We start from the raw sequence: 15,707 nt of genomic DNA, 5'->3' as shown, positions 1-15,707 counted from the left end.
GCTAAATGTGTTGCCTCTATGGGCCTCTCACAGCTTCGGGTGTATCGCCTTGCACTTTCCAATTCCCCTAACTTCTTCAATAATCCCATGACGCGTGGTAGTAGTGGTGTCAGGAACTGGTTAATGCTTCTCTTATTTTTCTTTCGACAAGGGAAGGGTTCCGGAAGTTCCGGGTACACGTACCTGGGATGCTCATCTCCACGGGAGCAACCTGACCAGATACAAAATTCGGACTTTACGTTGTACATGTGTACGTGTTCCTCTGCGGACGATGTCGCTATAGTAGGCTACCCTATATTGTGAAATGTGAAACAGTCGCCCGTTGGTACTCCGATATAGACAGGGGAGTGTCCCTCCAGCACTCCCAAATAACCTCTCCCCTAAACCAACCCTTCTGAGAAGTCCTCGGGCCCAAATATAAAATTGTCGAAATCAATATTGACATCTTGGAAAATATCATCGAAAGAAACTCCAGAAGACCCATCTACCATCAAATCACACCCACCACCATCCAGACTGGGGTAAGGCTTGCCCAGAATCCTGGCCGCGAGAGTCTCAAATGTCCGCACACATTGATGAATGTAGGGACTTAAGTGTTCATGGGCACGGAGTGCCAGAAGGACACTCTTCCAAGACTGGGAAACAGAGTCTGTGTAAAGTTCTGATCGGAACATAGCTGCGAGGAAGTTGGCACCCGCGATGTGAAGGTAGTATATTCTGTACCACCACGGAAGCATCCCGATTGGCTCATCTGGTTCCAGAGTCTCATTAACTAGCGATGCCACCTGCTGCGCGGCTTCGATACACATGCTGGCACTTTCACGTAGGAGCCGGTCGCTTAGGCTTCGTGACTTTAGTGAAGGATGGGTGTCTGTTTTCATTGAGTAGAAGCGGGCGAGCATGGGTCTGAATAGAAAGATCCGGTGGTGGAGGTAGCTACATAGAACAATGAAAATCGAGTATGGGGAGGTTAGGGGACTATTGGCTTACCGAAGATGAAGCAAGTATCGCTCAGCTCGGGACGACCTGTCGACAATCATTCTGATGTTCTGTGACTGCCAATCGCTGGGGAGACTATTTTCCCAATCTTGAAGGCATGCATCCAGTTGCAATGCTGCATCATGGTACTGATCTTGCTGAGATTGGAGCGGAGGGCGAAATCTGCCTGCGAGACTAGTTCGCGTCTGGATCTGCGCCAACTGAATTTGATTTCCGATTTCGTGGAGTCCCAATCCCCAGGCATCATGCATCGCATTCTGGCCTAATTGTTGGGGGGTAGTTATTGGCGGGGATGGTATCAGCACCAATGACGATGTCTTACCTAGTGACCAGGAGATGCATCTGTATGAAGTGAGTGAATGAGTGACGGCAACAGAAGAGAAATCCTTCCATAACATACCGATCGAGTGCAACGCAACTCGCCCATAACTTCTGTTTCAGGGCTTTGTTATCACTAAAGCCCTGCACCGAAGGTATCTCGGCGAGATGGCAGCACATGTTCTGCGCAATTCGCATCGCCAACCCCGCCGTCATCCATGTCTTCTGTTGATTGTTGGTGCAGTGGAGGTACCGATTCATCAGCATCAGGCACTGCACGAGCTCGAGTGATGCAGGTTTCCATAGCATAGACTCAGCTGGAAGCAGGGCCCATGCGCGCTGAAAAAAGCGATTTCCCTCCTCGTTTCTTTGAAGCAGCGGGATGTTTTCTTGTCTTTGAACTGCCAGGGCAAACACTACATTGAGAATGCCAAGCCAGATACTGTAGTCTGTGTAGAGTGGCGTCATGGTTGTTGAATACGCCTTTTCATAATTTTCTAGGAAGTGCTGGCGATCTAGCACTGGCTCCATAGGGTCAACGTGTTGCCAGTATATGTCAATCAATTGATCGGAATATGCCCGGGGAGGCAATTCGGTTGACGAAGACAAAGGACAGGATTGAGAAGGTAGGTCAAGATCTCCAAATAGCGGCGCATCTACGAGTGGGATCTGATGACAAGTGGCGGGGATGAGCCCTGCCCTCACATCGATAGCAGCGGCGACCTGGTCGGCAAACCGTCCATGTGCGGTATAGTATGCCCGGTTTTGCTCCAGGTCAGGCTCTGCCTTTTGATCTTCATCCACATAGTGAGACCCCGGTAATGAATCAACTATGGGAGGCATTGCAGCCACCGAATCTGACAGGGCCGGAGATGGGGGAGAGACCAGCATAGGAGCAGGCTTATGAACTGATGATGCTTGTCCACAAGATTTATGCGTTGTCTGCTTCTCAACGGCATTGGCGAAACGGCCGTAAACACATGTTTTACCTCTCTCCTGGCATCTGGTGCATGCTTGATGGTTTGTGTCAGCCTTACACACGAGTTTGGGGTTCAATGAAACAATGGAAGTAAGAGATACCCGGGCGAGCACCATCACATTTGATCTTCCTCAAGCGACATATTTGGCAGGCATTTGCGACTCTCAGTCTCTGCCTGCGTAAAGGTTTTGGTGGTGTGTCCTGATCAATCATTACTTCGTCTATCACAATCTGTAACTATTGGACAGTTGGAACAGCGAGCTCGCGTCGATTAGTTAGGGCGATCTGCCTGATTGATAATCAGAAGGTTCACCAATCAGATAACTTCCCGTGTAAAAGAGTGACCCATCGCGGAATGCTCTTTCATTCGCTGAATATATCCACTACCTCCAATGAACAGCCAATGGCAACATTGGAAATGCAGGCGTCTTCCGTCGGTTGGCCAATGAAAGAGCAGTCCGTTTTTGATGGCTACTGGAGTAAATACTGCTAAACCGTTATATAGATCGAAAGCTGCAACAAAAAAAAACCTCTCCTCATGGATAGCCTGGGGTTGAAATTTGCGCTCTCATTACCCTCCATTGAACTGCTAAGACAACCACATGTCTAATAACCGGGCAAAAGCACCTGCCGACGCGGACAAGGTCGAAGACGGTTACATCTACGATGGCTCGGGCACCGAAGATGACCCGTACGCGGTAGAGTTCCAGAAAGACGACCCTAACAATCCAATGAATTGGAGTGAGTCCCGCAAATGGTTCATTGCAGCCATTTCGACTTTCTCGGTTTTTGCCGTGACCTTTACCTCCTCGGCATACTCTGTGTCAGCAAATGAAGTATTGCAGGACTTTGACATCAGCACCGAGGTCTTCATTGTCGGGCTTTCTCTCTTTGTACTCGGATTTGCAATTGGCCCTGCCGTATGGGGTCCCTTGGTAAGTCATTAAACCGTCTTGTCACTTTGGGTAACCCTAGCTAACGAATATCTTGCTGAACAGTAAGTCTCGATGATGCCATCCTATACACATATTGTACAACACAGAGTCCAATAGCTAACATCAGATTAAGGTCGGAACTATACGGACGACAGATTCTTTGGATTATCACTCATATCGCCATGGTCGCCTTCCTGGGAGGATCCGCAGGCAGCCAAAATGTGGCTACCCTCCTTATCCTGAGATTTTTTGCCGGCACATTCGGCGGTTCGCCACTAGTCAACTCCGGCGGAACAATTGCCGATATATTCCTCCCTGCTCAGCGTGGCCTAGCATTGACTATCTACTGCGTTGCGCCCTTCCTTGGCCCCATTCTGGGTCCAATCGTGGGCGGGTTCGTGTCTGAGAACATCGGATGGAGATGGGTCCAGGGTATCTGTGTGATCTTCATTGGCGTAATCGGCATTCTGGGAATCGCCTTTATTCCCGAGACATACGGCCCGGTTCTGCTTCAACGACGGGCACGTCAGCTTGCCAAGGCCAATGGCAAGGTCTATGTGAGCGTTTTGGAAAAGAACCAGGGGAAGAAGAAGCCATCGGAAGTCTTCAAGCGTGCTTTATTTCGCCCCTGGATCTTCCTCTTCCTTGAGCCCATCGTCTTGGTAGCATCACTCTACATGGCGATTATCTACGGCACTGTCTACATGTTCATGGGCGCCATGCCAATCGTGTACAATGAAGACCGAGGTTGGAGCGAGGGCATTGGCGGACTGTCCTTCTTGGGGATTGCTGTCGGTATCATCTTTGGACTGATCTATGCTATATGGGACAATAACAGCCGCTACATGAAGCTATTTGCGGCAAAATCTGCAACAGCTGAGTCCCGTCTGCCACCTGCGATTGTTGGAGGTATCGCCCTCCCCATCGGCATGTTCGCCTTTGCCTGGACCAACTACCCCAGTATCCACTGGTCTGTCAGTATCATCCTGTCTGCACCATTTGGATTCGGCTGTGTACTCGTCATCCTGCCCATAATGAACTACTTGATCGATACTTACACCATCTATGCGGCCTCTGTCCTGGCTGCAGCTGCCATCTTCCGCTCGGTCGTTGGCGCTGTCTTTCCCCTATTTACGACACAGATGTATCACAATCTGGGAATTCACTGGGCGTCCTCCATTCCAGCATTTATGACTCTCGTGTGCATGCCATTCCCGTTGATCATGTATCGTTACGGTGCAGTGGTCCGAATGAAGTGCAAGTATTCATTCGAAGCGTCAGAGATGATGAAGAATATGCAAATGCAGCAAACAGCTGCTAATGCAGAGAATGACAAGGATGGAGCTTAAAGCGGTCTTAGTTTCAACAATCCTACGTTGGATAGTGGGATCAGAGAGAAATCTTGTGTCGGGGGCGATTTGAGGGCATATTGGACAGTCCCTCGCTAGACGGATGCAAAGGTTGGAGGTATGGCTGCTAGATTGCTAGAACCTCGGATGTTCGCGTTTGGCTTGTTTTCGTTTATGTCCTAGCATTTGCTATGTCATATACACACGACTACTTTAATATAGAATTACTAGACAATGTTGGAATTGGAAATGACAGCTGACTTTCTATGGAAAAAGAACACTTCGTTAACCACCAGAGCGCGATGGAAGCCTGATAGATAAAGACATCTGAAAGGGGCATCGATATACATTGTACCCAGCAAGTAAGAAAAGGAAACTCCAAAATAGCAGACTAGACCACGGATTCGTACTAAATAATGTCCTTGCGGGTGATCTGATTGAGCTCACACATCTGGCGGAACTCGACATTCTTATCGAACAATACAAGTGGACTCTGGAAATCAATAACTGTGCCCTGATCTATCATGCAGATTCGGTCATAATGTATGATAGTTTGCAGTCGATGGGCAATGTAGATTACTGTTCGGCTCTGGGGTTTCTCTAGCAGTGTCTGCTGCATTTCTCGATCTGTGTCTTGGTCAACGGCAGAAGTAGCCTCGAGGATGCGAGGATCTCGCACCACAACACGTATATGCTATAGGATTTCCAAATCTGCTTATTACATCCTATAAAATTAACTAACTAGCATACTCCCTAAGTTAACATTATATCACTTTTTGTTTGGTGCTACATAGCCAGATGTCTCGTTATCCTAAGCTAACAGACATGGCGCCAGCATTGTAAAGAAATATATAATGTAGCTAAAAGGGGTGTAGAATTCAAGTCTCAAACTCAATACATAAATAATGGAATAAAGAAGACAAAAAGCAATCCCATTGACGTCCGGGCAAAAACATAGATGTAATTGACAAAGTGTACATTCCCAGAAATGACAAGTACGGTAGTTGAAGTGAATTCAAGAATGCTAACTCAAGCCACGATCATCATCTCAGAGCTTGAAGACGACCGGTAAACGATCCATGTCCAGCAAGACATCTAGATGAATTCCCCAACAAAAGAGAAATGGAGGTGCAGAGAGCATTACAAGAGAGCCAAATGGGCGCCGAACAATGTCGACAAGACAATCATCAAGCCAAGGGTAGCGGGGGTGCTCAATTGCAGGGGCTTGAGGCCAGCAGCAGCACCTTCAGAGCCAGTTGCGGAGGCAGCGCCACTGCCGCCGCTGGTGGCAGCGGCGACCTCGCCAGAGCCCTGCGTTGCGGTGCCGGATGACTTGGTGCCAGCGGTCTGAGAGCCTGGACCGCTGAAACCTGCACCCTTTCCAGCACCCTGAGTAAGGTATTTCTTCGCAGGTACGGGCATAGCAGGGAGAGCGCTGTTAGGGACATTCCAGTTGGGCTTCTGCATCTTCGGGCAGCCGGATGCGCCTCCAGTGGAATTGTACCCGCCGTTGCCCTTGGGGTTGTCGGTCTTGTCAAAGGCAGACTTGAGAGCATCGTAATCCTTCAGTTTTTTAACATCGCTACCGTCGATTTTGACTAGGCCCCACTTGCTACCTTCCTCGGAGTATTCGTAGACGATACCGCCGGAGTAGACGGGGGTCATATCAGTAGAGTAGAGGGCGGTGACCTCCCCGAATTTGCGGGTATTGGTATTACAGCCGTACTCGGAGATGAAAAGAGGAATGCCGTAGCCGGTGAAGTTTTTAACCTTCTGATCCCAGCCTGAAGTAGTGAAAGAGGAAGGGTCACACCAGGAGTAGTCGTTGAAGGCGAAAAAGTCGGATCGCTCATCATCACTACCGCAGTTCATATACTCAGCCATCTCTAGCCGGTTGGTATCAACGTCGGTAGCAGAATAACCAACGGGGACGTGACGGAGGTTGCGAGAACGGAGGAAAGTCCGTAGGTCACGGGTAGTGGCCTTGATATACGGAGCAGACGCAGAGGTAGGACCATCGTTGATAACCTCGTTACCCGAGAAAAAGGCCAAGGTATTATCGTATTTCGCAAACATCTCGACGGTAGCGAAGATATATTGAAGATACACGTCGTTGTAGGAGGTATCGGGATCGGCACGGTTGAGCGAGTATTTGGGGGTGTTCACGTCGAGGACTAGGTAAATTCCAGCTTCCGCCAGGGCTTTCATGCACTCGTCGTGGTTTTTGGAGTTATCGACGTGGTAGACACGAATGGTGTTCAAGCCCAGTTCTTTGAAGGTCTTGATATCACGCTTACAGCTGTCGGTGTCGGCGATAGAATCCTGAAGCTTCGAGGAACCACCAGGCTGATAGTCGACACCACGAATGTAAAAGCGATCATCGCCCTTGAAGAAGGCATTTCCCTTCACAGTGATGGGAACAATGCCGTCACTGTCCTTGGAGTTTGCAGCACTGAGGGCGGTGGAAGCACCCAAAAGGATGGCCATGGCCATAGAGGCTATGGTAACCTTCATAATGCCGTTGTTTGAGGAGCAAAATGATGAAATCAATGAAAAAGAGTGACGGAAATCCGATGATTTTAACGAGAGTCGGTAGGTACGCTGGGAGGATTATTGAAAGAATGAATGAATGAAGAAGGAAGGGAAAGATATGGAAGGGATGAAGAGCTATATAGAGAGGCAAGATTGGTCCAATTGGAGATATCTATATGTACAACCTTTCGTACGTATAGTATGTACGGTATACAGTATGTACAGTACGGAGTATAACAGCCCACTGGGCTGTGCTACACTAAATACATTTGGTCCCAAGTAAATTACTACTGACTTTACATTACCAACAAAGCTTCAGAGTGGAAAGTATTAGCTTGGTAAGGGCATATCCCCATCTCGGCATAAAGGTGTCATAAAGGTGTCGAACATTCAGGGTCTTCAAGGTTCACACTGATCCCGGAACTGTACGGTTTATTGGCTAACTCACCATTTTCATAATCGTGAATCCACACTCATACTACTTACGGACATTGACGGGGAGCATCAAAGGGTCTTTCTATATTTAGCCGGCCCTCCCTTAAAAATATTTCTATCCTTAATCGGCTTAAGAAAACTCGTACAAGAAATAAAATAGAAAATATGCTTAACATAATTCTGCTGTTTTCTTTTTCAAAAAAACACTCCAAATGACTTAACTTGCAGATCGAGAATTAAGCAAAAGTTGGCATTAAGAGAAGTCATAAGCGAGATGATTAGGTGTATGCATATGCTATGCACTAATTGGCTGGGCGTATAGGTGGATCCCAGATGCCCCGTCCTTCCTCGCTTACAATATACAACATACAACATAGAAACTATGACACTCGGCAGAAGAGAGTGAACAAGTCTATTTTCAAGACCTCCAACTTTCCAGTCTACTTCCCCACCTTCAACCTCAGGATCCCGTGCTGCTGGTTCTCAGGTAAAAATCCCCCGGGTAACGGTGTGTCGAGCACTTTGCGACTAAAGTAGAAGAACGGGTACGCTTTAGCTTCTACCGCGAACGACGAATAAACAACCAGTCTAACATGCACATATTCAGTAGGTAGATCTGGAATCCAGTCGGCTTCGGCGTGTCGGGGTGGGTATTTCGCCGACACGACTAGAGAGGGTCGCGGTATGGGAATGGCATAACTATGGTATCCAGCTAGTTACATGTCCAGTTTCAAGACCCACTGGTAATCCTGTCCGGGAGCCCTTTTGAGGGTATTGCGATAACAGAGGATCTGCAGCCGCAAGGACATAGTCTGTTTCATAATTCACTGAATGGTGCTTTGGGTACAATAAAAAAGCCATCTGCGATATCCACCGCAGGTGATAAACTGCTGGTATCGATATCGTCGATGTTGGATGGCGGCTCGCGGGCGAAATCATCATTGAAGATGGACGGCGGCATGTCCGTGTCCAGACATGACTGTATCGACATCTCTAGACATCTCCAGAACAGTAGCCCACAGGTGCTTCTGCATCTCGCTCTCGAGGGCGCCGGAAATGGATCAGCGCCTCCATGTGGAGGTCGGGTTAGACAGCGATGCGCAGGGGAAAAAGTGCACACCCCTCCCGCGAGACAGTTGAACGAATTGTATGGCCACCATGCAGGGAATTTCTCCGGCAATTCAACGTGGACTCCAGCTAATTTTGCTGAAGCGCCGAACGGTAAAGAGACCACCAGGGTACAGCTCCCGGGGCCATCTTTGCAGTAATGGGTTAGATATGTTTAACGCTTCAGCTGAAACAATCCGGTTATAAAGGTAGAGGGAGTATGGCGATAATAAATAAAACCGATGTGTATTCCAAGAAAAGTACAAAAACAGCTAACTACTCGCTGGCTACTCTCCCATTATCCATAGACCTCGTCACCTTACTCTCCAGTCATGTAAGTACGGGCATGTCTTTCCCCTCGTCTCTGCATCTGTACAGTATGTGCTCTCAAAACAAAAAAATCAAAAGACCCTCCAATTCCATACTCACAGCACGCGTCCAGCGGATGAGCTTGTGCTACGATCATTCACTGGAGTCTTCTTCAGGGACATGCCTTGCTGGATGGACGCGAGGAGGGCGCCTCGGCCACCAGCACCGCCGGCCGCGGCTGGGGGTGCATGTGGAGGCGGGATGCCAGCTGGAGGGGGTGGAGGGGGGGGCAGAGGGGGCTCCTCCAGGGGGCGGGGGCGGAGGGGGATAGAAGGAGCACCGGCTCCTGGGGGAGGAGGCGGAGGTGGGGGGAGGGGGAGGTACCGCAGATGGCGCGGGTGATGGGGAGATGGAATCACCAGGGCTTGAGATAGCAGGAACAGGAGGCAGAGTTACTGGGGGGTGGGGGCGGAGGTGCAACAGGGCTTTCTTGTACCGGGGTAGCGGATTTCGAGGCAGACTTGTCTTCATCCATGGCACTCAGAGGACGTGGGGGCGCCATGGTTCCGAATAGGATGCTGGCAAGTTGTTTGGCGCTGCCGCCGGTTGGACGGTCGTCCTCATCATCAGACGAATCCGCCTCGGAGCCGGCAGCGGACCAGTCGTCATCTTCCTCAGGGCGGGCACGAGTCTTGCGTTCCAAGGGAGCTGCACCGGTGAAGGTGGGCTTGATGGGCTCTTGCTGTGTCAAGCGGTGGAACGGATTCGTAGATTGGGCTGTAGTAGGCGGCGAGGTCGCTTGGGTGGGGTCGGATGGCTGACCCATGTTCTTGAAGTATGGGTTCTTGGACTCAGCATCGGCTGTGGCGCTAGGAACACTACGGCTGCTTTCGGGCGAGCCAAGTTCGCTAGGCACGCTTTCGGGGGCAGGAGGTTCAGGAATAGCTATCGTAGGCACGGGAGGCGGGGTAGGGAGGATTTGGCTCTGCGTCGGAGTGCTGAACTGAGGCGTAATATCCGCAGGGCCTTCGTCGTCAGACGATGACTCGTCAAGATCCTCGAGTTCAAGCTGCAGCTGTCGCTCGCGTTCTTTAGCTGCCTCCAGTTCAGCACGTTGGGCTGCAAGAGCAGCTTCCTGTTCCTTGGACTGTCGGCTAGCCTCTTCCCTACGGCGCTTCTCTTCCTGCTTCTTGATCTTGCCCTGGCGAACCTGTTCCTCAAGGGCACGAAGTCGAGCGGCCTGGGCATCTTTCTCCCGTTGTATTTCCAGCTCGGCTTGGCTTGCCTCGCTCCTGGAAATGTATTAGCCAACTCCACTAATTTTGTCTATCAGCTGTGGATCACTCACTCTAGACGCTTGGTCTCTGCCTCCTGCACCTCTTGCTCTTCCTTGATGGCCTGCTCACGGGCAGCCTGCTCCGCTTTAGCGGATTCATCCCCCTTCTTGGCATCGGCTTGGCCGGCACTATCCGTACGAGCCCTGCGGGTGGGCGGCGCTGGTGGTGGTTTCTTACCCGCAGTCTTCGGAGCGGCATCACTGGGCACACCCCGTTCCTCAGCTAGGCGACGCTGTCTCTCCTGTTCCCGCTTAGCATCCTCTTCCTCGGCACGTTTAACACGGTCTTCGCGTTCCTTCTTCTCACGCTCCTGGCGTTGCGCAAGAGTCTCGCTAGCGTCATTTGGCTTCAAACCAGCAGCAGCCATGCGCTCAGCAATGCGCTTCTGTGCACGCTCTCGAGCAGCTGCCACGCGATCCTCATGTGTGTTACCAGGAAGAGAGCTGGACGAGTCAACAGATGGGGGCATCGAAGGGCGGGAAGCAGCAGATTCGGCCGCTGGAGATGCTCGAGATTGAACCTCAGGGGAAGGTCTCCCTCGCCTATGAATTGTCAGCATCGAACACTTATCCTGGCTGACAAGAACAACATACTCTTCTTTGCGAACATTTGCAGTTCGCGCACTGCGGCTCAGGTCATAGATGAAGTCGCGGATGACATCCTCAACCCCCAGTGCATCTTCCCAACGACGCTTCTCATGCTCACGTGTGGAGTTTTGGCCTTCCTCCCGGAGACTATCCTCCAAGCTGCGAGCGAAATCACGCACACTTTCCTCGACATCACGAGTCATAGTGTCGTTGCGTTCACGCTCGACCTTCACGTTAGTGCTCTCAGACTCCAGACGACGGGCCGCTTGGCCATCGTCCTCTTCAGTCGCGGGTGCGGGGCGACCAGAAAGCTCCGCAGCGCGGGCTTGCATACGCGCACGCGCGCGGGCCTTGATTCGATCTGCCTCAGTCACAGTGCCGCCAGGGCCGGTGCCAATGATGTTAGAGGCGCCACCGGGGTGTGCCTTGGCGTCCTTGAGACGGAAGAGCTCAAGCTTCGCGTCCGCGATCTCACGCTCAAGACGACGCACATCAGATGCAACTTGAGGAACTTGATCTTCAAAAGACTGCAGCTGGCGACGAAGAGCTCTGCGATCTGCCCCACTGTCCACCTGACGGAATGAGGCGTTGGGGTGGGTATCGAGGTCGTCCTGTACGCGACGGATACGGTCCATGAGACTCTCGGCCTCGCGGCGATCCTGGCGATCTAGAGCATCGTCATCCTCAGCTCGGTTCTCGTCCTGGAAGTCCGCAGCGTCAACCATGACCTTGGTCTCGCGAATCTTCTTGTGCAACTGTTCCACGGAATACTCTTCGTCTGACGCGCCAGAGGCGGCCGGTGACGGGGTACGCGCCTCGTTACCAACGCGACGGCGTGCGCTAGAGCGGTATCCACCGGCGGAGTCATTGTTCTTGAACATCGTCGCATCTTTGCGGCTAGCCGCAGAAGTGCCTCCTGCACCACCCCGGAAGGAGTGATCTTTAAGATAGCTGACACCAGTCTTCTGCGGCTGCAGGAACGCCCCGGAAGCCTTGCGAGTTTCAGCATCCTGGGAAAGCAGAGACTTCACTGTACCGATAGAGTCATTCAGGTGTCTAGTGGAAGGGGGAACAAGCTCGGGTGGTAGACGGTTTGGAACTGGGTATCCGTTCAGAGCACGGTAGATCATGTGCATAGCCACGGCAAACTCATCCATGTTGAGTCGGCCGCGGTTATGAGGATCAGCCAGGGTCCAGATCCGTTCCAGGTCTTTTCTATTCAGACCACTTTGGCCCATGATCTCGATGGCAGTCTCGCCACTGATGAAGCCCTTGCGGAAACCGTCCCATGCGCGGAAAAGATCATCGTAAATCTTCTTCTCCTCCTTCGTAATTGCCCAGGCAACTGTAGCATTTCCTGAAAGGCCAACCGCACTGAAACCACCTTCACGCCCAGGCTGCGGCATAAGCTGCTGCTTCATAGCATCGATGTTGGGCAAACCTTGCGCTGGTGTGTTGATGAATCCCCATTGACCTGGCATGCCCGTAGGTTGTGCCGCCAGGCCCGTAGGCTGCACACCCAGGCTTGGCATTCCACCGGTCTGGGCGGGGCTGAGGTTCGACCCGTAACCAGTAGGCATAGGCGGCATCGGAGGCCGAGGGCCAGTATATCCAGTAGCCTGCGGGTTAGGCATGAAACCGGTTTGTTGAGACTGAAGGAATTGAGACTGGTTCTGGCCAGGGAAGCCTGTCGGGTTGGGCTGGATACCTGTCTGCTGGGGGAAAAACCCAGTAGGCTGTGCTGTCAGCTGCGATAGGAGCTGGGCGTTGTTCGGTTGCTGTGGGACGGGCTGTTGAACAATTGGGGGCGTCGACTTGTTCTCCATGAGAGGCGCATCGAAGTTGGGGACATTTGTTCGCTGTTGGACCGGCGTCTGTGTGTCGGGGACATCGAACGAGATGATGTCAACCATACTGGAAACCTCGTTCTTAATCGTCTCGGGCAGGGAAGGAGGAAGCTCGCGACCGGTGATACGGATATTGCACAGGTACATGGCCAAGGCAAACTCGGGGAAGAACAACTGTCCGGATTTGGTGGTATCAGACAAAACCCAGATCTTAGAAAGATCAGCGCCCGTCAACTTGGAGCGCAGCAAAAGATCTCTTGCTTTATCGCCTATTGTAAGCCGTCAGTACTGTTATACAAGCCATAACATGTGATCCATTGGGTTCACGGAAACCCACCATCCATTGTCTTGCTATCAGCAACCGCAGACTTGAAGAGTTGCTCGAACCTCGCCTGATCCTGCGCCGTGATAAAAGAAAGCCGAATGCTCGGGATCTTTGACCCTGTCTTTGGCGGCACCTGAGGAGGTGCCCCAGAGCCAGCAGCATCTTGGAAGGAGTTCGCGATATCGCTCGAGGTCTTGAATCGAGTTGGTATCTGTGGCACCGGAGGCGGCTGCTGCGCCTGGTTCTGGGGAGGATACCCGGTGTATTGTGGTTGGAAGCTTTGCGCTTGCTGCTGCTGGGGTTGCTGGGGCGCGGCGCCGGGGAAGCCAGTGAATTGCGGCTGGACCTGTGCCGCCGGGAATCCGGTGGCTTGAGGCTGTAGCTGCGAGTTACCGAACGGGGAGGGCTGGCCGGCGAATCCGGTCGGCTGTGGAGCGAGACCTGTAGGCTGTGGAGCAAATCCAGTCGGTTGAGGTTGTTGGATTGATGGCGGCTGCTGGCCTTGAGGGAATTGTGAATAGGGGGGTTGCTGTTGCTGTTGCATGAATGGTGACTGGCCGGGACGGCCACTGGCACCACCCCCGAGGAAATTATTCGACGAGGAGTACATCACAGAAACCACGCTCGCATGAGCAAATTAGATGCAAAAAGGCCAACAAGAAATTGAAGAGAAGAACAAATGCAAAATGGTAAGTGAGTTGACTCTCAGGAGGATGCGAATGACGCCGTTGCACGACGCGGAGGCAACTGGGCTAACCCCATCGGGCGCTTAGTCATATGCCCGAGATACCTATTTTTGGATCTACGACTACAATACTTGACTGATGGATACGAGTTTAAAGCATCAAGCCTGTAGATTTGTTGGTATCAACATGGCATAGCCAAGTGTCTCTGAAAGAAAGCAAGAAAAAAGAAAAAAGACGGGCCTGCGAAGAAAGGGGCCATCCATAAATCCCCAGATCGAAATTGAAAAAACGAAAACAAATGCAAGGCATAAAAGACCATAACTGCTCCATGCGCCAGATTTTCAGACTTAGGAAAAGAGCATAGATAGTGACAGGCTGTCGCTCACAACCATTACTCAGCAGTGTTCTGCTGTTGCTGGTTGGCAGCGTTGGCAGCCTTGCGGAGCTCGTACTCCTTGGTGAATTCCCGTGACAAGATACCCAGGTCCTTGATCAGAGCTTCGGAGGCATTAATAACAGCCTGGCGCGGGGTGACTTCACCGTCGGTCTGAATTCGCAGTTGGAACTCGGGGGTCAGCGGGTGAGGGACCTAATAGATCCTTATCAGTATCTTTCCAAGAAGGAACACATGTGTATATAGCAGGTTGCTTACGCGGTACGCAGCAAAGATCACATGGGCAGTCTTCAAGAGACGCTGGCGGAGCATGTTGCCAAGGGTGTGATCTTCTTTGCGGAAGGTAAATATGGCGGCGGAAGGAAGACCTAGAGAGATACAGTCAGTAAGATTGTCCGATCTACATCGGTTAGCATGACTTACGTGTGTCAACCTCGACATCAATCTTGCTCTCGCCAGGTGCGAGCAGGATGGCTTCATACCTATATTCACAACCTGGTCAGCTTTATGGTTTCCACTGAGGGAAAACGAGATATGAAGAGGCAGAAAAAGGACAAAAGACAAGGAAACAAAAGCCTTAATCCGTGAGGTTATTCAACTGACACGTCAGGGGCATCATCATGGAGCATGGGACGAGGATGGCGCGGATGGGGACCCTGGTCGCGGCGACCAGCACGCTCTCTGGCAATGGCCGCAGTGGCCGTGACAATCGCAGGGCTCTGAGGCATGACTGCAAAAAACAGAGATGGCGGAACAAATGATTGACAGTAAAAAAGACGATAACAGTGTACAGCAGAATGAATGTCCGCCAGTAAACAAGAGGATGAGACAGGAAAAGATGTTGACAGTGGAGGAGAGGGGATGAATAGACATGATGCAATTCTCACGGGGAAGGAGCGACGGTGCGAGGAAAGTGCCATCAAGCATGATCCGAGTCCTTCCTTCCTTCCCGAATTGACAAGATGTAAAAAAGGGAATAGTTGACCCCAGAATCCGGGGAATATGTTCTGTACACATGACATCCAATCGAAAATTGAAGATCCAGTATTCAAGGCACAGCCAACTTCACCGGAACAGCTCAAAATGAACAAAACTTGAGAAATTTCAGAAATTCTGACATTCACTTACCGATCTGGAGCGTTCATTGTGGCGGGAAAGCTTTTTTAAAAGAATCAAAGAGCTTTGAGACAAGTTTTGAAGAACACCTGTATCGGGTATCGATGATAGGAATTTATTTATGTATCCAAGAAATGGTTGCAAAAGTGAGAGAGTTGACAGGCAAAGGCAGCATGTAGTTTCAAGGCCTATTTATAGGTGACCAGGTCGTTTGAACTTGTGAAGACAATGGCGATCAAATGCGCGGGTCCTCGGAGTACGATTTTGAGGATGCTTATTGATGGCAAATAAGTTCAAACAAAGGAACCCAGCGGGGAGATATACTTTAAAACGTTATTCGGGCCCTGGCTTCGCCACCGTCTTTTTGTTCGATGTTGATGTTGAGTGATGAAGATATCGTGATACATCGCGATATCGATATCGATATCAATCATGTGACCTCTCCGAAGTAT

General features: G+C 51.0%; 7 protein-coding genes across 7 annotated transcripts; 3 read left to right on the top strand and 4 right to left on the bottom strand.

The window, feature by feature from the left end:
- Positions 1 to 380: 380 nt before the first annotated feature.
- On the bottom strand, positions 381 to 2,328 carry N7516_003308 (putative transcription factor; the record flags this gene model as incomplete). Its single annotated transcript, XM_057216028.1, has 3 exons — positions 381 to 936; positions 991 to 1,341; positions 1,400 to 2,328. Coding segments are annotated over 3 exons (1,836 nt in total), but the record flags the coding sequence as incomplete, so codon positions are not given.
- A 570-nt stretch (positions 2,329 to 2,898) lies between these two features.
- N7516_003307 (Major facilitator superfamily domain general substrate transporter) lies at positions 2,899 to 3,297 on the top strand (the record flags this gene model as incomplete). Its single annotated transcript, XM_057216027.1, has 2 exons — positions 2,899 to 3,231; positions 3,295 to 3,297. The coding sequence occupies 2 exons, from the start codon at positions 2,899 to 2,901 to the stop codon at positions 3,295 to 3,297; spliced, it is 336 nt and encodes a 111-aa protein (XP_057077910.1).
- A 116-nt stretch (positions 3,298 to 3,413) lies between these two features.
- N7516_003306 (uncharacterized protein) lies at positions 3,414 to 4,580 on the top strand (the record flags this gene model as incomplete). The annotated part of the gene is made up of 1 exon (XM_057216026.1): positions 3,414 to 4,580. The coding sequence occupies one exon, from the start codon at positions 3,414 to 3,416 to the stop codon at positions 4,578 to 4,580; it is 1,167 nt and encodes a 388-aa protein (XP_057077909.1).
- Positions 4,581 to 5,720: 1,140 nt separating this feature from the next.
- On the bottom strand, positions 5,721 to 7,094 carry N7516_003305 (Glycoside hydrolase superfamily; the record flags this gene model as incomplete). The annotated part of the gene is made up of 1 exon (XM_057216025.1): positions 5,721 to 7,094. The coding sequence occupies one exon, from the start codon at positions 7,092 to 7,094 to the stop codon at positions 5,721 to 5,723; it is 1,374 nt and encodes a 457-aa protein (XP_057077908.1).
- A 1,400-nt stretch (positions 7,095 to 8,494) lies between these two features.
- N7516_003304 (uncharacterized protein) lies at positions 8,495 to 8,815 on the top strand (the record flags this gene model as incomplete). The annotated part of the gene is made up of 1 exon (XM_057216024.1): positions 8,495 to 8,815. The coding sequence occupies one exon, from the start codon at positions 8,495 to 8,497 to the stop codon at positions 8,813 to 8,815; it is 321 nt and encodes a 106-aa protein (XP_057077907.1).
- A 264-nt stretch (positions 8,816 to 9,079) lies between these two features.
- On the bottom strand, positions 9,080 to 13,669 carry pan1 (actin cytoskeleton-regulatory complex protein PAN1; the record flags this gene model as incomplete). The annotated part of the gene is made up of 5 exons (XM_057216023.1): positions 9,080 to 9,309; positions 9,420 to 10,255; positions 10,312 to 10,842; positions 10,894 to 13,003; positions 13,072 to 13,669. 5 exons carry the CDS (start codon positions 13,667 to 13,669, stop codon positions 9,080 to 9,082), a joined length of 4,305 nt encoding a protein of 1,434 aa, XP_057077906.1.
- Positions 13,670 to 14,136: 467 nt separating this feature from the next.
- Positions 14,137 to 14,867, bottom strand: N7516_003302 (DNA-directed RNA polymerase II core subunit RPB11; the record flags this gene model as incomplete). Its single annotated transcript, XM_057216022.1, has 4 exons — positions 14,137 to 14,334; positions 14,398 to 14,507; positions 14,563 to 14,621; positions 14,743 to 14,867. 4 exons carry the CDS (start codon positions 14,865 to 14,867, stop codon positions 14,137 to 14,139), a joined length of 492 nt encoding a protein of 163 aa, XP_057077905.1.
- Positions 14,868 to 15,707: the final 840 nt, after the last annotated feature.

This window comes from Penicillium verrucosum (genome assembly GCF_028828655.1).
Source record: "Penicillium verrucosum strain IBT 35672 chromosome Unknown utg000001l_segment0_segment0, whole genome shotgun sequence".
In the NCBI taxonomy this organism is placed as follows: Eukaryota; Fungi; Ascomycota; class Eurotiomycetes; order Eurotiales; family Aspergillaceae; genus Penicillium; species Penicillium verrucosum.
The sequence above is the reverse complement of the archived record's forward strand: the minus strand, read 5'-3'. Positions and strand labels throughout refer to the sequence as shown.